Below are 26408 nucleotides of genomic sequence, written 5' to 3'. Positions count from 1 at the left end.
ATTCATTTATGATCCGAATGAGCTGAAATTTAAAATATAAATAGTCCTTGAGAAGATAACAGAACCTGTGCCGGAAATCGATTGAAAATTGGGTAAATAATGATAGTTTTTTCTATATCTTAAAAAATTCCCTATCTAAACAAAACTGTTTAAACATTTTAAATAAGTCTAATTTTCTAGAGAAAATTTTAAATATAGATTCGAGCCAGGGTTATATTTATGGATAAAAAAATAAAAAAAATTATCTCCAAATTTTACTGCGTTTTGTGGGTGAACTTTTTTTGACAACCTCGATAAAGTAATACCATTTGTTTAAATAACTTTCAATGGTCTATTCGATTATGCTAGGGCCATTTTGATATTTGCAAAAAATGTTCAAAAGCTATATCGAACCCAATTTAATTGTGCTTATCCCCCAACAATAAATTTCAGTGAATTTATCCAATAATATTATTATACAACAATTAAGTATATTTTAACCACTTGAAAGATAGTTGTTGAATAACAAAAACTTATTAAAATAAATGTTGTATTCCCCATCACACAACAATATAAGGTATCGTGGTAATCCCAATAATAATAAATTTTTACGAATAATCTTATTTTAAAATAACTTTATATTTTATTTTAATTATGAAATAAAATCAGTACAAATTATTAAATAAATAGAATTAAATTAATAGTAAACCCAGTAAAATTTCGCATACATACACAGAGAATACATGATGAATACATATTAATTTATGTAATTCGGAATGACATTTTCCAGGTCTGATTTGGAGAACTTTTACTTAATGGATTCAACTGAACCGTTCGGTTAATATATTCAATTACCGTAATGAAAATGTTATTACAGTGTAAGTATGTGCATAAAACAGGGCAATTCAAAGATAATAATTTTTATTTAAGCAAATACAAGAATAGACTTTAAAATGATATGAAATTATAAGTAAAATAATTATTAAATAATCCATGGTTTATTTTTTTGAAAATGTGTTTGTTTAAGAACAAATTAAAATACTTCATTTGGATCGAAACCCTTATTATCAGCTTTTTGTCTAGCTTTTGCCAATTTGGCCGACAGTTCAGATGAACGAATCGTTTTGTACTAAACCAAGTGAAGAAAAGAAAGGAAAATTAATTTGAAGCTGTTACCATTAATAAGTTTTGAGAAGGTTGTTTGTTCACGTACCTCACAGATATTTTTCTGCAAAACTATTTGTGATATTAGACGACGGCTTTCTTTTTGGCCAAAATATCCTTCTATGACATGGGGCGATAGGGCAAATAATTCCTCACCATTAAGGCCATGAAGTTTTTTAACGATAACATCTGAGAAACCCTTTCCGCGCAACCATTCGTCTACTTCTCTAGGGCTGGAATGTTGATTGATGTAAATTAGAGGAGTTTTAAGAATTTCCAAATCTTTGCGTTTTTCTCGCTGCATTAGAGTAAATTTTAACTCATCATTTATTGTACTTTGTAGCATCAGAGCTTCATCATCGGTATCACAATCATTACGGGCTCGCATAGCTAAAAAAAATAGATTTTGAGTAGAGCATGTTTAATTATAAATGATATGTCAATTTCCTACCTGCCATAGTGCCAGTTACGGCCATGTTACGTTTCAATGTTCCACTTGGAGTATTTGGATCCGATGGTGGGGGCATTGGTGGTGGTATCGGCACATTTGGCATACTATAAGATCTTGGCATCGATGTTCTGGCAGGATTAGCTTGTTGCAATGGCGCATCTCGCTCGGATGGGGCAACATACGTACTTAAAGTATTGCGATTGTTGGCATTTTGTTGATGATCTGAAAATGTCTCAGACAAAATATGTTGATAAACTTTGAAATAATATTCACAAAATTATTATCAACTATATTTTACACAATAGGGTATTTAATATCCGTTTGCTCTAGGATTCGTAATTTACCGGACTTTTCCCATTATCGTGAAATATTAAATAAATCTGCTCATCAAAACAAGTAAATTGTTTCAAATAAAATATTAAATAGAAAATAAGTATTTAAGAAGTCCTCCTAAGTTAAATCTAAACCAAAGTTTAATTGGAGTGACAATTGTAAGCAAATTACTGGTCGTAATTTGGAAGATAATTCATTGAAATTTGGCATATTGTACCAAAGATGAACTTGGTTAGAATTGATTCTTAAATATATTGGTAGCTATACTAAGCTACTAATATATTTAATCTCCGATTACTAAATTTGGTACCGATCGGTCCATTATTTTTCATATCTCCCATCTAAGGACCGCTTGCAAATATTTTATAAATGATAAATATGTTGGCATTGAGAACAAATAGCACTTAGGAATATTGTATCAACATAAATAACTAATTAAAATCTCATTAGAAAAAGCTTTATGTATTGATCCTTAGTTGGTAAAAACTTAAACTCATTCGCTTTAAATCACATTTAAAACAGATAAATAATATTATTAACTATAGTTAAAATTCTAAAAAATTACTGCAACTGTTAATAGGAATAGAAACGTACAAGTGATTAATTTAGTTTCGTGTTTATAACCGAATTAAGAAAATAATTTTGCTGGAGTTGTACATTAAACAATATTACAATATTATTCTAAAATCATAATTAAATTATTTTGTGTATGATTTAAAAATGCTGGATTTACAATAGATGCGGTATCTTTTGAAAGCGGTTTTTGTTTTTCATAACGTATATGGGCAATTCCATATCATCGTACGTGACATTTGTACGAATATAGAGTGGAATAGATTTTGCAAAAATAAGATTTTCTGTTCTTATGTTATGTTCCATTCAAAGGGTACTACTATATTTAAAAAAAATAAAAAGTTCTTTCGAAACATTGTTATTCAAAATATCGAGCGAAATAAGGGTATATCGTACGTGACATAAAATGGAAGTAATTTTGAGCTAAATGCGTTATGTTTTCTTTTAATTTCTTACACTTAACGAAATATTTTTCCTTTACAATCCGTCATATTTAAATAAAAACAATCTTTGGATGATTTTATAATAAATAAAATTTAATATCGTACGTGACATACCGTACGTGACAGATGTTTCGGAAGTGGTAGTCATTCTCGTGGAATTGCCCATATGCCATTTTTAAGGGTACATATATATCTGTCATTTTTCCTCATTTACATAGTTATTGAACATTATAGTGTAAACAACAAAGTTTTTTTTTTTGTTTTTTTCAAAAATGTCGAAAAAGGTGCCGCTCAATGCTCACCAAATTTAATGGTGAATGTGTTCCATCTGTTTCAACGTGCAAGAGATGGTTTGTTCAATTTAGAAATAGTGATTCTGGCACGCAAGACAAATATTATCCTGACCAGCAAAAAAAGTTTTAAGATTGTTGTAAATTTCAACAAGAGCTTGTAAAATCATTGGGAGCTACTCAAACAGCAATTTCAAAACGTTTGCGAGCAGCAGGATTCATCCAAAATCAGGGAAATTGGATACCATACGAATTGAAAACGAGAGACCTTGAATGACGATTTTACCAGCTGGCGCTAATGTAATGGTCTGTATTTGGTGGAAGAAAAATGGTGCTATCTATTATGAGCTCCTGAAATCTGGCCAGACCATCACATGCATCGATGCAGAACGCTCTCTCTGGGATACGTTTCACCTTATAACAGAGTATCCTAAATTGCACGCAGAGAAAAAATATACATAGTTGAGCATGTTTACTGTAACCATTTCAATATTGTTACAAGTTTTTAACAGTATTATAGTCACAGTAACTATTTACATGATTGTGGTAACCATAGTATTGTCACAAACATATACTTGTTTACTGTAACCATATATATGGTTGATACAATCATGTTAATTGTAAATTAACCATATTATGGTTTGCACAATCATGTAAATAGTTACTGTGACTATAATACTGTTAAAAAAATTGTGACAATGTTGAAATGGTTATAGTAAACATTCACAACTATATTTTTTCTCTGCGTGTAGCACTGACCTTATAATTTTCACTTACTTTAAAATGAATTTTTTTTTATATTTCGGTTTATAAATAGAACTAACAGCACTCAAATAAGAGCAAAGGATTCTTATCTGAACAACGTTTGAGCAACAGATAATTAATCCAATGGTACCAATCAATACTACATATTTGTATTTTTGAATAAACAGAATGGCAAACAAAAAAAATATATCTTTCTTACCGTGTTCAAAAACAGATGAACTTAAGGAATCAGTGTCACGGCCTACATAACTAGAGTGTTGATCAAAATTCATCGGAGACAAAATAGTGTGTGGTACATAGCCAATATTTCCAGCAGCATTGCGTGCCTTCCACCAGTTGCGTGAATCATCGATTATCTAACTCCATATGTATATTATGTGTATGTAGTATATATGTATGTATGTAGGTTTGTATGTTTTGATAAGACAATAAAAACAAAATTATCAATCAATTGTTAAGAATGTGTGACTGTGTGGATAGCGTTAACGCTTACCTCAAGATGTTCACCTTTCGTGACGTTCAATTCTTTATCATTGTTGGCGACTTTGTTATAGATGACTTCGGCAATCTTGACATTTCTCGACTGCAAACGTGTCAACCATGTTGCGTTGTAGCCAAGGCCTGGAGATCCGGAACCGTTTGTGGATTGTGTGTATGTAGTTGGTGGTGGAATGAATGCTACTTCCTCGTCTACAACCCAATCGGGTGACCACTCATCGTAAAATGTAGGATGATATGCACTCTTGTGATTGCTAAACTGATCCTTGGATTGAGTCCAATTTGGTCCTAGCGATTTCCAAAATTCCAATTCTCTATCGTTCAAATGTGCATTGAGGAATGTAACCGTTTCGCGTCTTAACAATGGATCGACAACGTTTTCTACAATTTTCGCACCGATATAAACATCGTTGCACACATTAACAATTGTTTGCAGAGAAACAAACGAATTGTGTATGGGCTCGGAAGGGTCTTGAAAGTGGTTTTCCAATTTGGTAACATAGTTGAAGGCCAATTTGTGTTTTGCCAAAATATCTATAAATTCGCTTTCGGTGGGTGGACGAGAGCGGGTTACGAGAAGACCCTCTCCATGGCTGTTGTGTTCATTTTTGCGAAGATCTAGTTCACGCAATGCTTCCACAGCATATTGCAGGCGAACAACAAAACGTTCAATGTCCTCGAAACAATGATTTAAAACTTGTATATCTTTAGCTATTTGCTCTTGGTCATGGGCATTTTTTTCCGCTGCCACTTCGGCCGCCGCAACAGCAATGCCATATTGATCCCTAACAGGTTGCATTGATTTGTCTGCTTTTGGCAATTTAATAGGCGTCTTGTTGCGATCTATGGTTACCATTTTGCCCGTACTAAGAGTCCTTAAATCCTCAACCATGTGAACTGCAGAAACATCACTCACCTGGAGGTATTAAAAATAAATTGTGATTGCATTGATTAGAACAATGTATGGTATCTTACCTGGAAAACGTGCATTTCAGCATTTCCAAGTGAAATACCTGGCACGGTAAATATCAAAATATTATTGTAGATTTCCATTGGATCTTCACTTATGAAAGCTGTAGGTTCTGTTATTAGGGCTCCAGGAAAATTTTCAATTTCTTTCATGTCGCTGTCCAACATAACAAGCCATTGTCCACTAAAACACATGTACATTTTCATTGGCCAGACGCCACCGGTTTTGTCCAATTCCACAAGCGTTTTCAATTTATCCTTTGGTCTTCTAATTTCGGCTTCATTTTTTATTTTAAATGTTGCCAAATGCTCCAGGGCATAAGTTGGTTTAATATCAGATGAGCTTTGTTGTCCATTTGGCTTCGTGTTGCCATTATCGTAGCCGTTCAATACCATTGTTGGCAGCGTGTGTTCTGCTACAAATATCATGAAAATAATTAAAAGAATTAGATAAATTATTGTATTCTCCAATATATCCCATAATTTGCTTACACAAATACTATGTACATAGTATGTATGTAATTTAAATCAATTATTTTATACATTTTTTAATATTCCATTGAAGCATTAAAAATAGTAACTTCGATTTTCACAGACAAAACAAATATTTTAGCTTGTGTCTTTTGATTTTTACTATATTCGATCATTTCCCTTTATATTTTTATTAAATTTTCGCGATTTAAGTGTGTTTAAAAATCAAGAAAAATAACATTCAGTGTATCTTTAAATATTCTTTCTTTATAATTTAAAAAGTTTTTGTTTTCAGAAAATGCATTCATAATGAAAATTAAATTTTCAGATGCTTTTTCGGAAATGTACATCGTTTTTTGTATAGGGAAAGTTCTGGGAACTGTACTTAATTGAATTTTAAATACATAGAGAAATACACATAGAGCGGAAACTAGAAAAAATAACACAGGGCAACCAAATCGAAAAATTTTAGACGCTTTTTAAACTACTACACAATTTTGATGTATTGTGGTTCCAGCAGTACAAATATGATAACTCAAAAGGGTCAAAATTTACATAACCTTTATTCTGTTTATATATTGCGTTTTAATCGGTTCAGTAGATTCGGAGTTATAATAACAAATTGAAGCAAAAAATATATTTTTTAAGTGAAAATATGTTTATGTTTTTAAAAACTCATGAAAACGAAAGAACTTGTTCAGGTATATTACTTTGTCGCAAAGCCGAATATAATAGCAACAAAATGAGATATCGATCATAAAAATCGATTGATTATTTTCCAATTTATTCACAATTACGTGAATTCGATAATTTTCACAAAAATTTTACTTTTTTGTTTGATATACATAAAATTGAGTAGTTAATGTTCATCTTTGGATTGATTGAATTTTGAGAACATTTTCCCCATGCTATGTACAAATTTTCACATATACATATATTGCGTTTCAATCGGCTCAGTAGTTTCGGAGTTATAATAACAAATTGAATAATAAAATATATTTTGTACGTGAAAATAGCAAATTTTTTTGTTTTAAAAAATCATGAAAAATCGATAATGGCAGAAATGGTTCAGATTTAATGATTTATCGCAAAGCCACATGTAATAGGAACAAAATGAGATACCTACCATAAAAATCGATGAATTATTTTCGAATTTATTCACAATTAAGTGAATTCACTCATTTTCAAAAATTGTATGTGATTACAAGAGAGTACTTTGAGTGTAAATTTTACATGTGTTTTGTTATTGTAAAGAAAATTTTAACAAAAACAGAACACATGTAAAATGTGCACTCTTGTACACACATACAATTTTCTGAAAATAAGCGATTCAATTAATTGTGAATAAATTCGAAAATAATCCATCCATTTTTATGACCGATATCTCATTTTGATTACAATGAGACTGTCTAGCTGGTCCAAAGTAGTCAATGCATTGGATTCACATACTGGTTAAATAGCGACCTTGTTCTAATTGACCTCAAATAGTCAGCTAAAAAGACATATCATAGACAGTCCAATAAATGATTGCTTGTAAACAAACCTTCCTTCGACAACTCTCTAATAGAGTGCTTCTGGTGGGTAAAATAACTACTTTCTAAAGTGCAGTACAAAATAAACGTTTACACTGACTAACTATAGGTTAAGAGACACTAAAATTGCTATTGACTTCACGATATTTTACATGGGATATCAGTATACTAAAGCAAAAATAAAAATAAACTGTATGAGAATTATATCAACACAATTTGTATAAAACCATTTTGTACGAATTACTCACAAAACGTTTAAAGTGACTACACTATAGATTACTTAAATGACAATTGTTTTAACGCTAGATTACTTGGGATGTATAAAGTAGCCAATTGTCTTCTCTCTGCACTATATATAAATTGTAGAAGCCAAGTGATAGAACATTAGTGACAATTACTAGTTGTGTTCGCGTACTCGATAATTTGTAATAATTTGTACAAATTATCACGGGATTCCGTTAAAAACTTGTAACGAGAGTTCAAGAGAGTGTTAAAAGTGACAGTTCGTAGATAGAGAACATGATATTTTTTACTGGACATTTTTTGTCCAGTAAAAGATATCAACATAAAAAATATGTTTAAAACACATTGTTGCAAATGTAAACCAAACAAAAATGTTAAAAATTAACACAATTTACAAGTCTTGCAAAGAAAAGAAGTAAAATAACATAAAACAAATGTTTTAAATTGATTTATAATTAAATACAACTTATTTTTACAAATTGTGGTTCGCGTACTTATTTGGATATTTTTATAGATTGAAAGTAAATGTATTTTTATGCGGTAAATTAAAGTTACTGGATCATTTTTACTGGAAAGTACGCGAACACACTTACTGTCTATAAGGGATAAATTGACTACTTGCTTAACAGCTGACTGTTTGAGGTCAATTAGCACCCGTATATATTAAAATAACCAGTTAGGTCGCTAGTAAAGTAACTGACGCTACGTAACCAGTATGTAAATCCAATGAGTTGACAATGCGTTGACTACTATAAAACTAATCAATCAAAACATCAAGCTCCTTCGAAAACAGGCCTGCGGACTACGCAACAAGATATTTGGTGAATAAAAAAATATGATTTAAAACTTTATGAATTTCAACATTGTCACTCAGTCAAAACATAACTATTACACATTTTATATGTTGTTAATTACTTTATTGTTAAGAAAATGAATACAAAATTGCATATTACACTCTAATAAATTTTCGAATAATTTTACTCTACTTATAGTAGGTAACTTTTCTCCTACTATAATTAGGGTAAAATTGCATGTTGTGCCTAAACATTGTATGTAAAACAAGTAAAAGAGGTATATTCGGCTGTGCCGAATCTTAAATACCCTTCACCAAATTATACTTCAAAATAAAAATTGTAAATATTTTTAGGTGAACAAAATTTATTTTTTTTGCTGTTTTTTCATTTTTTGGAAAAATTTTTTTTCGAATTTTTTTAAATTTAAAAAAAAAATTTTGTATTTTAAATTTTTTTTTGGTGAAAAAAAAATTCGGATTAAAAAATATTTTTTCCGATTTTGACCCATTGTAGGTCCAACTTACTATGGTCTTATATACGTCGTTGCAAAGGTTTTTGAAATATCTATCATTAGATATCCATATTGTCTATATTAATGACTTAGTAATGCAGATATAGGTCAAAAATCTAGGTTGTCCTGGTTTTTTCCTCATATCTCAGCCATTTGTGGACCGATTTTTCTGATTTTAAATAGCAAACTTTTCGAAAGCATGTCTGACAAAATTATTGAAGATTTGGATCCCGAATATATCAGGGGTATTCAGAAAATTGATTTCAACAGACAGACGGCTTGGCTTAATTGACTCCGCTATCTATAAGGTGGGTCAATTTGTTTGACTACTAAGCGTATAGCAAATTCGTAATCCAGAAGAAACCATGGTTCTAAAATCAAAATCGAGCTTCGGTTTTTTACGAGAAGATTTGGAGCTCAAGACCTCTTTTGCTAGGAAATCTCGGGTATGTTCAATTTTAAAAATAATACTATTTCTTCGTTGTGTTTCCGATTTCTCGTAGCTATCAATTATCTCTTATAGCGTAAGAGATATTGGCATTTGAATAATACATTTTTAAATTTTTACCCACCCTACTCCAGTTTTTTGATGACCGCGGTTTCAAATATTTACCGATTTTCTCAATTTTTAATTTATAGGACTAACATGAAATGTATATATAACATAAAGAAAAAAGTGATTAAAAATAATGACTGAGTCCAAAGTTATGCTTAAATTTCAAAAAATTAAAAAAGGTTTTTCGTTATTTTTTTGGGAAAAAGGTGCTTTTATTCTTTTTAAGTTATCTAAACAAATTTCTAAGAAGATGTATAAAGAATATATAGTTTTTTAATAGCTAACTTTACACCAAGTATTTTAAATTAAAAAAAAATAATAATTTTTGATACCGAGGGGACCAGGTGCATTCAAAAAACGCCTATTCTAATTCAGAAAAATCAAATGGAGTACGAAAAGTTTCAGCTAACGAAATTCTAAATCAAACTTAAGCTAAAGGAAATATAATAAATAAAAATCAACTAAATATTTCATACTTTATAGAAAAATAAAAGTAAAAATCACGAATCTGGTCGCACATTCCATACGGTATCAGCTGTTTGTTTATTTTATACAAAGAAAATAAAGAAAAAATTAAAAAGAAGAAAATTAATTTATTTTCATAAAATAATTAGAAATACGTATTTTGTTAATTACGTATTGCACACAAACGTGCAAATTGGGATACATTTTTTTTAATGCTCTTAAGTACATTATGGCCACCTAAAGGTTTCTTCGGATTTTCTTAAGCATATGACAGACTTTTCGTTCGGTTTTGACATTACATTAAGCTAGCTTATGCATATTATAGTTGGGCCTTTACTCATTCAAAGTTAGTACGATTACACACTTTGTGTGTAAAAATTATATTTACTCAGATTAATTTGAAAGTTAAAATACCTATTATATTATAAACATGTTTTGAAACATTCAAAATACTATATTTTTATGTATTTTTCCAGATAAAAGTATGTAAATAATTTGGATAAGCGTAAAATTTACGCGTTTTCTGTAATTTTGCATGAAAACTTACATACTTTATAAATTTACATGCATTTTTTAGAGTGAATAAAATAACATATTTTCACATACATACATATGTATGTATCGTTTATAAAATAAATAAGTATGTTCATTGTAAATACGAGTATGCAATTTTAAATAATTCCAAGAAAAATGTAGGTACCAAAAATTAGGAATACAGTGGGCTATTCAAAACATACAATTGGTAGCATAGGTCATGGGTGGGTAGAGACAAAAGGGACAGACAACACCTTGCTTCTCTTTAAGAAATAAACTGACTTCTGAATTGTTCATACCCAATAAACCAGAAAACTATATGATAGCGAAAACAATATGTATTACCTTATGGGAGCGATTATGATATCATATTTTATTTTTGAAAAATGAAATACTTATGTATGTAAATAAATAAAACACAAACATTTAAAAAAACCTTCAACCTGAAAAAATTACAATTTTTCAAACAACATACGAAATATGAAAACAAAATGATTATTAAGTAATTTAAATTGTGTTTTATGGTGAATTGACCTGTATGCAATATTTAAAACTTTCAAATATTTGCAACACAATATGTACATGTGATAAAAAATATGATTTGTTATGTTTCCTTTTCTAGTTTTTGTATTATTTTAGCGAAATAAGTATATAGTATAATGATAAATAATATCACTTTTGGTATTAAATAGCATTCAGAATAGAATTTGTAGTATGGCGATTTTACAATCGTTTTTATTGGAAATTATGATGAAATAAATTAGGATAGCTTTATTTCATGGAAATAATATATGTATTATGACAAAAGGTACATTTTAGTCCGAAAATACTATCGTTTATGATAGTTTATATCACCTAGATGATATCTTTTTGATATCGTTATAGTCTGCTATTAGTCATATTGTCATAATGTCCTAATATATTATAATAGTTGTTGTTGTGTTTTAAACAAAAAAAAGTATTTTGTGACAAAACAATAAACATAGTTCAAATAGTGTTATTAGTTTAGAACTAATAGAACACTTCAGATTCACTTTGATTTATTATAAATTGACAAGTAACCTTCGATTGGTACAAGAACGTATAGGAATTGGTAAAGGGTCTTATATATATGGCCATTTCCGAAAAACATTTTAAAGCTACTAAATTAAATTTGAATAGATCATGTAAATTTGACAAAATTTAAGAGGTCCAGTCCATATTTATGTATTCAGATCATAATATCACCGATATTATACCGACTTTTGAATATCATTTAATAACACATACATTTCTTCGAATCTTTTTGTGTTTTTTGTTGGACATGATCAATAACACTTTCTTACTTTTTATACAAAAAACAGCTTTTATCAAGAAATTGCAGTTTTGTTGCATTTCCCATGGTAATTTCTAACAACTACATATGTGTAAGCTTAAAGCTATGAATTTGTGAATTGCTGTCATATTAAATTTTTACCACCTATTATATCGAATATTATTGTTTTATATTGTTTTCTAAACTGAATACTTTGATTTGTATTTGGTTTATTTTTGTTTTGTTATACGTGAAAACAGTTTATTGTATCTCTTTATCATTTACAGATACATTTACACTTATTTATAAATGGTTACCAAATAATTCTCATTCTACAAATATGTATGTATATGAATGTTTGAATATATGTATTCTTAGATAAGGTTAATTTTTGTCACTTTGAGCTTTTGAAAAAGTTCACAATGGCATATAATAGGAATATTATAAAATTCTTTAACAATGAAGTAATAAATACAATAATTCACAACTTTTTATTTGCTTATGTTCGGCAAATATATTTTCAGTTTCTGAATCCGCTTAAACATACATATTTACATGCGAGTACTCGTAAGTATAACTATATTATTTTACCTATTTAAATAAGTTTAATACAAAAAAACTATTAGTAGTTATTATTGGAGAATGTTAATCGAGAAAAATAAAACAATTTATGCACGTTTCGCCTTTTTTATTCTTACACGGTCACTGTCAAAAATCGAACTGTTGTCAATATTTTCTTTTAGGATTTTTTCAACAGGTGAATTCTTATCAAAACGCAAAAAAAGAAAAAACAAAACTTATCAATTCATAGGTTAATTTTTCGCCTTTTTTATTCTTACACGGTCACTGTCAAAAATCGAACTGTTGTCAATATTTTCTTTTAGGATTTTTTCAACAGGTGAATTCTTATCAAAACGCAAAAAAAGAAAAAACAAAACTTATCAATTCATATGATAAATATACCAAGATATTAAAATAATTGTTATTTTCCAAACTATGTATGAGCTATACCGGACATGTGTTTGGTATGTTTAATTCAAAATTTATTGTGGGTAGGGTTTGATTTCCAGGAATCGGGCAATTTTTTGTAACCAGGAATTCTCGAAATATATAATTATAATGTACCAATTAACTTATAATAATCGGCCCATTATTGCCGAGAATATAATAAAAAAAAACACTGTAAAAAAGACATTTTCACATTTTTTGATCTGTACATTCCCGAGATTACCGACAAAAAAACCCTAATTGTGGAACACTAGCTAGTTAATGGCCACTATTTAAAAATTTTCCATAAAGTCGCTCTTTTCTATTGTATAAAATCAAATGTACTATTGGAAAACAAAGCACTTACTAATGTACGAGTATTGTAAGGTGTCATTTAAATCAGTATGAACTTATAAATTTCTATTATCTTTAACTAGAATTATAATCATTAAATTATACTCAGTATCTTATCGCAATATTTATAATAAAAGCGAAACTATAGAAATATTTTGCTCAATAACAAATTGTATTGGATATTTTAAAATGTGAGTTAAAGGTTTGTACGTTAAAGAATGTACTCGTAAATAGTTTAAATATGTAAGATGAAAATTCATAAATAGATAAATAAATTAATTAATACTTTATTGCTAAATTCATAATTTTAAAGTAAACAATCGTAACGTTTATAGTGTTCCGTTGAAAATTTAAAGAATTAAACAGTTACTTACAATCGATTAAAAATAATGATCTTAGTACTGATACAATTTGTCTAAATAAAAGGATTCAACATCTTTCAACGAAATATTGGTTCATAACAGGAAATAACAGTATTATTACGGGGAATAACAGATTATACCAAAACTTGAATTTCAAGGAAGCCTATAATTTGGTATTCGTTTTAAGTTTACTTTAAACAACATAATTATTATTTTCAAAGTTAATTCTTGTAGTGTCACTATTACTAAATTTAAAGACTTATACACTATATGAAGGAACTATGTACTTAATAGCACTTTGTATTTATGATAATATGTATTTTGAAATTTCATTAACGATTTGAATTTAATGTTTTATAACGGCTGGTCTCAGCACTCATCGTGTTATCAATATTTACACTGGTGGAGACTTCTAAACAATGTTGATGGCACGCTGTTATTAACATTGTTGCGGAATATGACAACATTAAATGTGAAGCAGTTTTAAAAAAAACATTCGAGTGTCTCCGCTAGTTAATACTCGAAATATGTAGCTTTAGTAATTTAAGTGTGTGTATTGTTGTAAATTATAAAAGTATATTTTTATAAAAACACAAAGTAACTATTTAAACTGCTGTTGCGTAAATTTTAATAAATAAAAGCTGGTTATGATTTTTAAACTACTTGGCGCTTTTTATTTGCAATTTAAAAAGTAAAAATGTAACAAATGCAAATATTGTATTGATATTTTATATTTCAAAAACAGTTATAATAAATTAATCTCCCACAAATATGTGTTCTGACAAAATTATGGAATTCCCAACAAATACAAACAATGTTTCACAATATTCTTTTTTTATTTGTGAATGACTGAACAGTTTTCGTTGTTTTAAAATATGTACTACATATCTATAGAATTTATAATAGATTAAAAAATATTTTCCATAAATAAGATTTGAAAGTTTTTTAGACAAATCTTAAAGACTCTCGAATTTACAATTTTCTTTCTAATGGTAAGGAATACATCCGTGCTTAAGACTTTCACAATTATTGTGCTCCCATAATATTGGAAAATACTAATCCAATGCTGCACATTTTCAGGCAACTATGCGATTTTTTAAAAAATATGAGACCGAGGTTCCAAATTTAAGGGTCCACGTACTGGCCCCCACTACCCCTAGGAAGCTGAACAACTGTAAATCAACTCGAAAACACCTCAGCTCCAACCATGTGAAATTTCGTAATAATATCTCTAATAGTTCCCGAGATACCGAATTATTGCCAAAAAATACGATTCTGAACCACTGTGCTACGTACCATGGCACAGTGCGGCCAAATGCCCTTTGTGCTGTCATTGTGTTGGTTAAATGAATACCCTAGGAGTTGAAAAATGTTCATAGTAAGGCCCCTTGCCTCAAATGCCCTTCATAATTTTAGTTTGAATGAGACCTTCAGACGAATGGCACACTACCGTAGGAAAGATCGACTAGTAGGGGCTTCCGTTAAACACGTGTCAAAGATTTTGTAATCAAGCAAATCAAACGAAACAAAATGTATTCTACAGCTGAATGTCAGTACAATAAGTAAAATTTAAATCTGAATGTAAATTTCTAAATAGTAAAAAGACAGAAAAGGATATGTAAGGATTTTTTTTTATTTTTGCAAACATGGTTATGATTGAGTGAATTCTTTTTTTTTCTTGCTAGTTCCTTCCTGTAACAAATAAATAAAATTCAGCTGCACGTTTAATATTTGTACAACTTTAAATTGTTGGATTAGGTGCTTTGAATTTTTACTACATTCATACAGAAAATATACAAGCAGCTTTTTGAGAAGAATTGAGTTTGATGGTTGACAAGCCGATGGAAACATCGCTCAGAATCACTTTTTGTGTCGATTAAATGATGTCCGTATGTCCGTCCGTCTGGATGGCTGGCCATGTAAACCTTGTGCGCAAAAAAAATTTGGTACATACTTTTGTTTCAGCGCAATGACGAAGCCTATTGAAACTGGCTGACATCGGTCCATTATTAAACCTAGCCCCCATACAAATGTCCTCCCGAAATTGGACTTTATCGGTCATAACTGTTTAATTTATATAGGTATCTACATAAATTTCGCCACTAATAAGTTTTATATGTATATATGGAAGTCATGTCATGAAATGATCGGTACATAATTAGTCATAGCTCCCATATAAGACCAACTTCCGAAAATAAATTATTGAAATTACTCAGTATATTCTAAACTGAAAAATTTTATTTATTCGAATCAAAATTATATTTATTAATCGATTAGTCCAATGTCAACCCCAGTAATTATGTGTCTGTTATTCAATGATATCTCTGCAAACATGAAACTTTATTATCAAAATGTAGCACATCAGTAGTGTTGTTTATTAAAAAAGTATGTATGTGTGTATATGCAGGAGAATTTTAACTGATATTAATATTTCTTAAACATCATAGCTTTTTTATAGCTATTTATATCGCTGCAGATGTAATTAATAGCAGTTTACACGACAACTTGTAAATGTACTACATCACATTAATATGCATGTAAGTACTTAATTATAAAAAAAATAAATAGCAAATATTATGAAATATTTATTAAAATTATGTAAATAAGTAAATTTACACTCTCACACTCAATACAATAATTAAATCCATCTGTACTCTGTACATATTTTGCATGTTTTTTGTTGATGTAACCATTAAAAAACTCAAATTTGCATGTTTTAAGATTATTTTTTTATGTTAAAACAAAATAACTCGAATTTTCGAATTAAGAAGACATAATTGTATTATGTACTGGCACTCAATACAACGATATGACATTCTGGAAAAACATACAAGGTTTTAATGTATTGCTGTGTTTCATACGTGTTTAAAAAAATTTCACAATAAAAAACATATTTATACCATATAATTTGAATGGAACTGGCTGAAATCGGTCCATTATTTCACCTAGCCCCCATACAAATTAATTTATATAGGTATCTACACAAATTTTGCTCCAAATAAGTTTTATATATACGGAATTCAAGTCACCAAATTATATTATGATCGGTCCATAACACCGTACAACAAATGAAGACTTTTGGAAAAACACAAGATCATGACAGTATAGGTTCCACTCTACTACCAAAGTGGTAGTAGAGTGGTGACCGATTTTTTTTATGGGCCCCCAAAGTTTCTGAAAATCAGTGGGGCCTCTAAAAAAGGTGTCATCAGTTTTTGGTTAACAGCTAATTCAGACTTTGTGATACGGCTTAACTTTATATGGCAATAATATAGCTAAGAGTCCGCCAAATAAATTTTGTTAAAATTTTTTACCAAAAAATAGCTTTTTGTGCACTTTTGTTGAAAAAATATAGGAAGAAATTTTTTTTTTACTTTTTTTAGAATAACTTCCAGGGACTCCTAATTTTTCAATAACAATATTTAGCAAAGTTGTAGGTACGGTAAAGTTGAACAACTCTTGTGAACATATCAATGCATTCTGAACGTGTCTAGTCACAGTATATAGGGTATTTACATATAAGTTTGTAAGTATATTTGTTTATAAACGTAACATAAATATATCGCTCATTTGCTGCAACAACGTCATAATTCAAAAAAAGTCGTTTCGAGAAAAACGACTTTGAATGTTTTATGACATTTTACTATTTCCTAAATAAATTGTTAACAAATCATGCGATTTCTGAAATAAACCATGATTTAAATAGTAGATACTAATATATTTCGAATCTGTATTTAACTCAAATTTTTACTTGTCAAATATACGAGGAAACACGAATTTTCATTTTGACGTTTACAACAAAAAAACACTCTCATACAAAAGATAATTGACTTTTTTAAAACTGATAAAACTATATTAAAGACTAAAAAACGGCGCATATTTTGTATTACTCAGTTCAAAACACCCGGATTTTGAGTTATGACGTTGTTGCAGCAAATGAGCGATATGTAAGTAAAAGTATTTAAATTTCCATTATTTTAATAAATTATATTAAGGGTCCTCATGTAAACGCTTAAAAGCCTCGCAATCTGTGCAATCTGTGCATTTTTACACTCTCGCAAATGAAATGTCAAAAAATGTATGGAAATTCGTTTGCACAACTCCGATAAGTTTGCGCGACAATTTAGACTCGCAAACTTGAATTTATTGTGCATTTGATGAATCAGCTGCTTTTGTTTACTTTTATTTATAAGAAATTAAAATCAAATAAAATATAAAAATGTTGTGCATGTGAAAATTGTGTAACTTTGGAACAGAATGATTGTATTAAATGACATTGTGTATGAAAACATTAACCAACAGCTAGAACATAAACAAAGTCCTCCAAACTATGTATACCACCGTTTGTTCCAAAGATTTAACTTTCATTCAACATTTTAAAATTAAAATTTATACAATTTGAAAAAAAATTATTAAAGCTTTTGTTGAATTTATGTATTTTTATTTGACAAATATAAATTTTCTGTATAAACTTGCACAAAATTGAAAAGGTGGGTTCATGAAACATGTCGCGCAAATTTGCCCATTTGCACAAATGGGAAACTTAAGCGTTTAAATGAGTACCCTTATTGAAAACAAATGAATTTCAATATTATACGAAATTTTTAAATAAACTGAATGTTAAGTGGTGGAAATACAAATGAAATTAACAATATAACTTACGTACATTATGGTTCCATCGATGTCAGCAGGCACCCGGTGGCAGATGATTTGTGTAATAAAATTTATTAAATTTTTGATTTCAACTACGATATAAGTGTCAATTTTGAGTGTGTATGCGTATGGAAATTTTATTACCTACATAAGTAATATACTAATTCATACGCAATTTAGAATTTATGGTGGAACATAGTTATTAATTATAGTATTAAGTTTTGTATAAAATATTAATTTTCACAGTTTAAAATATTCTAATTCTTTAGGGTGACCATGCGATAATAAAACTATTTAATTTTAATAATCGAAAGTATATTAAATTTAAAATTTAAAAAAAAAATGTTAAAATTTTGAAATTTAAAGATGTAATAGTTTGGAAATTAAATGTAAAATTTCAAACGGAAAATAAAATAACCAAAAAAATTAACTGTTCATAAACTTTAAATGACTTCTGAACGACCCTCGTTATCAGAATCAAACGTGTGAATAGTAAATCAAATTAACGCAAAAGCAGAATCTATACTTGATGGTGTTGTAACTGGTCCTTATCCCCAGTTCATGACCCAATAGAAACGTTTATACGCACGGCTTATTCGCAAATAAAACATGTAAGAAAGTATTTTTACACTAAGTAAAAGAGAAACAACATTTTTCTTTTAAAATTTCAATAATTTATATTTTTGAGTGATTTTCGGAAGTAGGCCTTATATGGGAGCTATGACCAATTATGGACCGATCACCATGAAATTAGGTCGTGTGATTTATGTCTATATGAAAGTTTACTATGTTGAATTACCAACATTTTTAAGCGATTTATGCACGTTATACTGATTTTCGGAAGCGGGTCTATATGGGAGCTATGACTAATTATGGACCGATCGTAACAAAATTTGGTGACATGAATTTTGTGTATATAAAACTTATTTGGAGCGAATTTTATGTAGATACATGTATAAATTAAACATTTATGAACGTAAAGTTCAATTTCGGGAGGACATTTGTGTGGGGGCTAGGTGAAATAATGGACCGATTTCAGCCAGTTTTAATAGGCTTCGTCCTTGGACCGAAAAAATTATATGTACCAAATTTTATAGAAATATCTTCAAAATTGCGACCTGTACTCTGCGCACAAGGTTTACATGGACAGCCAGCCAGACGGACGGACATCGTTTAATCTACTCAGAAAGTGATTCTAAGTCGATCGGTTTACTTTAAGGTGGGTGTTAGACTAATATTTTTGGGCGTTACACACATCAGCACAAACGCATAATACCCTCCCCACTATGCACATAGGTCTGGCGACCCACTTTTTTTGGCCAAAACTAAAATATTCACTTATATACATAAATTCATACAAATGATACAATTAATAACAAAAAACATAATTTTTTTTAAGTTTTTAATAATTTAATTTTTTTTTTGTTTTTTACTTCCACTCTGCCAAATTCTGAGTAAATCACAATTTTTGAAGTAAAAGTATCCTGAAACAAAAATTGATTTCTTAAAAATAAGCAAAAACTAGCAGAAAGTTATGGATGATTCCTAAGCACAAAATATCACTGTAATTTTGTGCGTTTTTGGTTCGTTGAAATCGGTTGAAATTATATAAGTTATATACTATTTTTTTTTTATAAAAAGTTAAAATCACTGATTTTTAGGTTATGAAAGTTTTTTATGTAATTTCTTATTACCATAATTTTTATTGAATATTTCACTATTAAAAATTTAACTACTTTCCATCGTCATTAATATCCATAACTAACTGACTTAAAAAGTTTATTTATTTTCGTGTAATATGTGACTCAAAGAAAACAAAAAATTACACCACGTGTTTCAGTTTACCACTGCACTTAAAACATTGAACTTTCTCCCTTCATAGAATAACGGTTAATTGAAGTTTGTAAAAACAAAATATTTTTTTTGATTATCTGAAGTGTTTGCTACTACATCCTAACAACAAATATAGGAAAAAGAGTTTTGAGTTTTGGCCAAAAAAAGTGGTTCGCCAGACCTATGTGCTATGGTGGTGTAGGGTAAAAATATTGAAATTAGAAAAATTTACCGCATAAACCGTGAATTATTTTTTTATTTGCGAATAGCTAACTCACGAAAACAATTCCTGATTAACAACACTATTTGCAAATAACATTTTAAACATTGCCATATGTTTTAATGTTTTTAGTTTATTAAGACGTTTTTTAAATGTTTCATTGCATTTTTATATTAATTTTATTGCAAGACAAACAAGACATTTAGATTATTTAATTTTCGCATTTAAAAAAATTAAAAATTTATCATATTTTTACCAATAACATTGCTACCAAATTATTGAAGTTTACCATCCGGTATCTCATAAAAACAAGAATTTTCCGTAACCAAAGTGACTTATAAACAGTGAGTTAGTTAATTACAAATAATTTTTATTGGCGAATAGGCTACGTATAAACGTAGTATATATTTGTTCGTGGATTTGGAAGGGAATGGATAACAAATATCAATAATTATCCCCTTTACACATGAAGGCTTGATATTCTCCACAATGATCAATTTCACAACTACACGCAGAGAAAAAAACTGGTTGTGGTAACCATAAACTAAGAGCAACACATTATGATCAGATTTATGCTTGTAGTCCAAAACATATTATGATCATTATTAGTATCATTAAATATCATAATATGTTCTGAATTAATCAAATTATGATACAAATTAATCATAACATGTTCTGAAATAATCAAATTATGATATAAATCAATCATAATATTACACAAAGTAATCATATTTATGACCCAATTAAATCATATTATGATCCTATGAAATCAGATTATGATCCAAAGTAATCATATTATTATTAAAATTTATTTTTAGAAATACAAAGTCTATTTTAATAGGTTTTAGTTCTAAGGTACTAAATTCCCAATTAAAATATTATTAATAAATTACTGAAATTTAATGTTATTCTCTCTAGCAAAGTTAAAGATATTATACAAATAAAACTATAGAGCGAATGGGAATTACAAACACTCAAAATTTACTTGTAAAAATAACATAGCTTAGACAAACACCAACACTCACAAATGGTGGGAAAAAAGTCTATTAAAAGTAAACATATTCAGCCCAATTATGAATAAAATTTCACCTATTTAAACCATTTTTGTTAATTATACCTAAATATGAAAACTAAACAATAGTTTTTATACACCCAAAAAAAAATGTTAATAAAGTGATAACAAATTTCCAATTCAGTTTACAAAACCAAAAATACAATTTAATCAAAATTGTCGCTATCATACACTTTGGGATCTGCTTTTGATTTCATTGGAATTAGTCGTGGCTTTCTTCTTATTGAAGAAAAATAATGTTAAACGTTCGCAGTTGAGCATCAGCTATAGGGTCATTAGCATAAATATTAGGAAAATAAATTTGCCTGGTCGTCATAATTCTGAATTTGATCAATTGCATTTAACCGATATTTCATTGAAGTTTCGAGTATTGTTGTATCTTAACTAGTCAGAATCTTGACAACACTAAAAAAAAGAAATTGTACATCTGTCGTCTAGATTATTGAATGGATGTTATAAGTCAAAATTTACCATTTCAATAAAATTATAAAGATTTCAAAGTGAAACGTCCTAATACATATACATAATCTAATCTACATATCGTCGCCTAAAATGCAAAACAACGTATCATACAAAAATTCGAAATTTATTTTATTATTGATTACGATACACCACATACCTATTACATAAGTGTACAAAATGTTAAACTTTTACTATCAAAAATAACCAAGTTATAACCAAAATTGAAACTAAAGTATCATCATGTACATGATTTTCTTAAACAAAATTAAATAGAATTAATTTCGTTTAATATTTATCTTTTTATTAGTTGTAGCAGTTTTCAAGCCAACATTTTCTTTAAAGCATTAAATAAATACTTAAATATTAATTTTCATTAAAGAACAATCAACATTTTTAACATTATTTGTTTTTTCGTTGAATCATTTGTGATTTAAGTTGACGTAACAATGGGAAATAAAATGATTTATATATAAGCCATTTATTTGTTTATAAAAAGCAGCCCACCCTAAGCTCTTAATATGCATTTCAAAGAATACTTTAAGCATTTTATAACTTTTAGTAGATAAAAAAACTTACAAAATACGGACGGACATATTGAATTGATTCTAAATTGAGTGTTAAATAAGAAAAATGTGGGGTACCAGTGCTGCCAAATGTATCATACTGTATTCAATTTAAGATTATGTCGATAGTACAGATTAGGGTATTCAATTAATCGGGTTTCTGGTTTAATCGGTTAATCGAGCAAATAATTAATCCAGGTTTAGATTTATTTGGTTAATAATCGGTTAATTTAAAATTATTCGATTAATCGAATGATTTCTATTTTTAAATTGAAAATACAACAACGAATTTTGTGTGCAAAAACAAAAAAAAAACAACAAATAAGCTATTTGAGATAATTTTTGTAAACATATCGCATATTTTCTGCAACAACGTCATAACTCAAATTCGGTGTTTTTTGAACTGAGTAATATAAAATATGCGCTGTTCTATAATCTTTGATATAGTTTTATCAGTTTTCAAAAAAAGTCAATTATTTTTTGTGTGAGAGGGTTTTTTTGTTGTAAACATCAAAATTAAAATTAACCTTTAAGGTAGGATCACACGATTGCCGCAATGAACCAATTTAATACAATTTTTATTGTGCTGAATTGGGGCCCAATAAAGAAATTGTCCCAATCAAATTCTCTGCAGTCACATGATTGCTTCATTTTATATAAATTTGATTGTCGTAAATTGGCGCAAAGCGATTTAGTGGCAATAATTGTCGCATTTCAGTCACACGATTGTTCTAGTTTACGGCAACTCAGAGAAACAGCTGTTGTGCTAGATGTTAAATTTTGTTTTGTTTACATAAATGTAAAACCAATCTGTTTTTGAAAAAAATATTTGTTAAATAAAAAAAGAAAATTGCGTCGGCCTTAATTATCATATAAAAAAATTAATAAAGAAATGTTAAAAGATGTATGTGGGTCATAGAGTGGCTCACAAAAACAATATTTCATTTACAAAAATTAATATTGGCGCTAATTGTCTTCTTTGATTGCCGCACTAGAACACAATAAATATTGGTGTATTTTTAACTTTTTTATTGGTGCATGTTGCCTATCAAGCATTCACATGATTGCCGTACCAGGGTTGCATTTGATTGGGCCAAATAAGCACAATATTGTTGTGGTTTGACATATGAGCCAATAAGTTGTGAAATCACACGATTGACGTATAAAATAGACCAATAATTGGTGCATTGCGGCAATCGTGTGATCCTACCTTAAGCCATTTATTTGTTTATAAAAAGCAGCCCACCCTAAACTCTTAATATGCATTTCAAAGAATACTTTAAGCAATTTATAACTTTTAGTAGATAAAAACACTTACAAAATACGGACGGACATATTGAATTGATTCTAAATTGAGTGTTAAATAAGAAAAATGTGGGGTACCAGTGCTGCCAAATGTATCTGTACTGTATTCAATTTAAGATTATGTCGATAGTACAGATTAGGGTATTCAATTAATCGGGTTTCTGGTTTAATCGGTTAATCGAGCAAATATTAATCCAGGTTTAGATTTATTTGGTTAATAATCGGTTAATTTAAAATTATTCGATTAACCGAATAATTTCTATTTTAATTTTAAATTGAAAATACAACAACGAATTTTGTGTGCAAAAACAAAAAAAAACAGCAAATAAGCATTTTTTCTGCAACAACGTCATAACTCAAATTCGGTGTTTTTTGAACTGAGTAATATAAAATATGCGCTGTTCTATAATATTTGATATAGTTTTATCAGTTTTCAAAAAAAGTCAATTATTTTTTGTGTGAGAGGGTTTTTTTGTTGTAAACATCAAAATTAAAATTCATGTTTTTCTCGAAATGACTTTTTTTTTAATTATGACATTGTTGTAGCAAATGAGCTATATGTGAATTTTTTAGGGTTTTAGTGAGATCTTCTGAAATAATTTTTTATAAAAAGAATATATGTAATTTAAACGATTTTTTTCTTTAGATTTAATAAAACTTTTCTTGGAAAAAAACACTCTCGCTGATTGTAGATGTTTCAGAAATCAGCATGATAAAGAATATTCCTTTTCGGATTGTTTTAGATTTTGATTAATTTAATAGTTTAGTTATGATAAAAGACTCATTTCAAAAAAAAAGTTTCGTCTATACATGTAAATACAAACAAAGTTTCAAAGACATGTAAATTAAATATGTCAGTTGTTATACATACTCGCTAATTAAGGGAAAAATATGTAAATACAAAAAAATTGTTTAAAGTGCAAAAAAAAAGGAATTTCGGTTAATCGGCTAATCGGCTAATCGACACAAATTAATCGGTTTATTTGTTATTTGAAAATCGGCAATTTTAAATTATTCGAACAGTTAACCGTTCAAAATTAATGGGTTAACCGATTAACGATTAATCGATTGAATACCCTAGTACAGATGAATATTTTGTTCTTCACATGTTTAGAGGCTCGAGCTGTCAAATGCTCTAGTGCTTGTTGTTGCAAATAATATTGTCGAATTTGGGACGATACCAATCCACATGAGATACAAAAGCGATTTGAATGAAATTCGACATGCGCAAAAAGGAAGTGTTTTTGAGTTTAAGTTTTGAATTTTGACCTCATGGGCTCACCAGGAGTGCGGCCAGGGGTCCCCAAAGTAGGACACCTCTGGTAACACTTGTAATGAGCTTGTATTTGTATTTTTTTTTTTTTGTTTTGCTTAATTTTTTTTTCTTTTTGAATTGTCTACAATGCTAACGCTCTTTTCGTTGATGAGTAGACGCCATCTATAGGTAAAGATATTTTTACCACACTTATTGAGCTATCTGTTGTTTGACGTTTACCTGTTTTTTTATTTTCAATTTTGGTATTCCCTTTTTGAAGCGAAAATGCTAACCATTTTCCGCGCCAAGATTTGGAGTCTAAACCGAGCTTTCTTGGTAGGAAAAATGCTATTTGTCCGCCATTATACTTCAGGATAAGCGTCTATTAAAATTAAAATTGAAGCAACATAAAGTGTTTATCTTAACAATTATAACCACGATATTTTCTATTATTTGCCCAAATTGTAAGTATGAAACTTGGTCCAAAATGCATTATTTTGTATTAATGTATTTAATTAGCTTTCATTTACATTGGTAAAAGTGCTTTAAGATTGGATTTCCCAGATACAAAATTAAGCATCATAAATAAAGCATAGATCTGAGCATTATAATTGCAGAAAGCCCAATTCCAATAGACTTTAATGCAATTGAACCTAATTTCAAAGCTTTTTACTCCCTGGTGCCATCTCAATAGGGTAATATTTTAATTATTTAATTGCTCTTTTATATAAATTCTTATTGGGTATCTTTTATTCTTGTAAATCTAGATTTGGCACCTAATACACAATAACAAATTGATAAATTCCTCTTGGTGATTCTGTGGTGAAGAAGAAGCTTTAATTTAATCCTCTCTTCAACATTTATTTTTATGACACCAACAATATGGTAATCTCTACTGGTCACAATTTATTTAATATTCTTCAGTCTAATTAGAGCAAGTGATGGCAAAACAATTGATTAAGTGAAGTGCAGCAATAAAAAAATAGGAACATATGTAAATATAGTTCAAATATATTTAAGTGATATATAATATTAAAATTTAAAGTTGAACGCCAATTAGAATTGTTTTAAAAATCAAAAGTGCTAAAAAGAAAAATATTAAAAAGTTTTAAAAGAAAAAAAATGATATTAATATGTTATACTAAAGGAAAATTTAAAGAAAGAGAGAAATTAAAAATTTGTATATATCAGTAATCTCCACATGATAATATTTTAAAAGAAAAGTGTTAAAAATAGTTAGTTTAAAATGTGTCAATTTATGTTTCTGTTAACAATTAATTAATTCAATCATAAAACTTAAAAAGAACGTGTTTTTTTTGTTAAATCGGAAAAAATCATTTAACTGTTGTTATTTATCAACTTTTGTTCTTATGTTTTTTTATTCTATTTTTTTTGTTGTTTTAGTGTAATAATTAGCAAAAGCAAAAGTCTTTAAATTTTGTGTATTACGTTTTGCATGCATATTTTTATAAATTTT

The 26408-nt window shown here is 28.7% G+C and overlaps 1 protein-coding gene across 1 annotated transcript; it reads right to left on the bottom strand.

Annotated features, from left to right (window-relative positions):
• Positions 1–599: 599 nt before the first annotated feature.
• On the bottom strand, positions 600–12603 carry LOC135963253 (epidermal growth factor receptor kinase substrate 8). Its single transcript, XM_065515032.1, has 7 exons — positions 12457–12603; positions 5472–5881; positions 4492–5412; positions 4198–4354; positions 1595–1816; positions 1193–1533; positions 600–1108 (listed from the first exon to the last, which is right to left on the bottom strand). The coding sequence occupies exons 2-7, from the start codon at positions 5859–5861 to the stop codon at positions 1013–1015; spliced, it is 2127 nt and encodes a 708-aa protein (XP_065371104.1). The 5' UTR covers positions 5862–5881; positions 12457–12603; the 3' UTR covers positions 600–1012.
• Between the last annotated feature and the right edge of the window lie 13805 nt (positions 12604–26408).

The sequence above is a fragment of the Calliphora vicina genome, chromosome 1 (genome assembly GCF_958450345.1).
Source record: "Calliphora vicina chromosome 1, idCalVici1.1, whole genome shotgun sequence".
Classification (NCBI taxonomy): domain Eukaryota; kingdom Metazoa; phylum Arthropoda; class Insecta; order Diptera; family Calliphoridae; genus Calliphora; species Calliphora vicina.
This window is presented reverse-complemented; position numbering and strand designations above follow the sequence as displayed.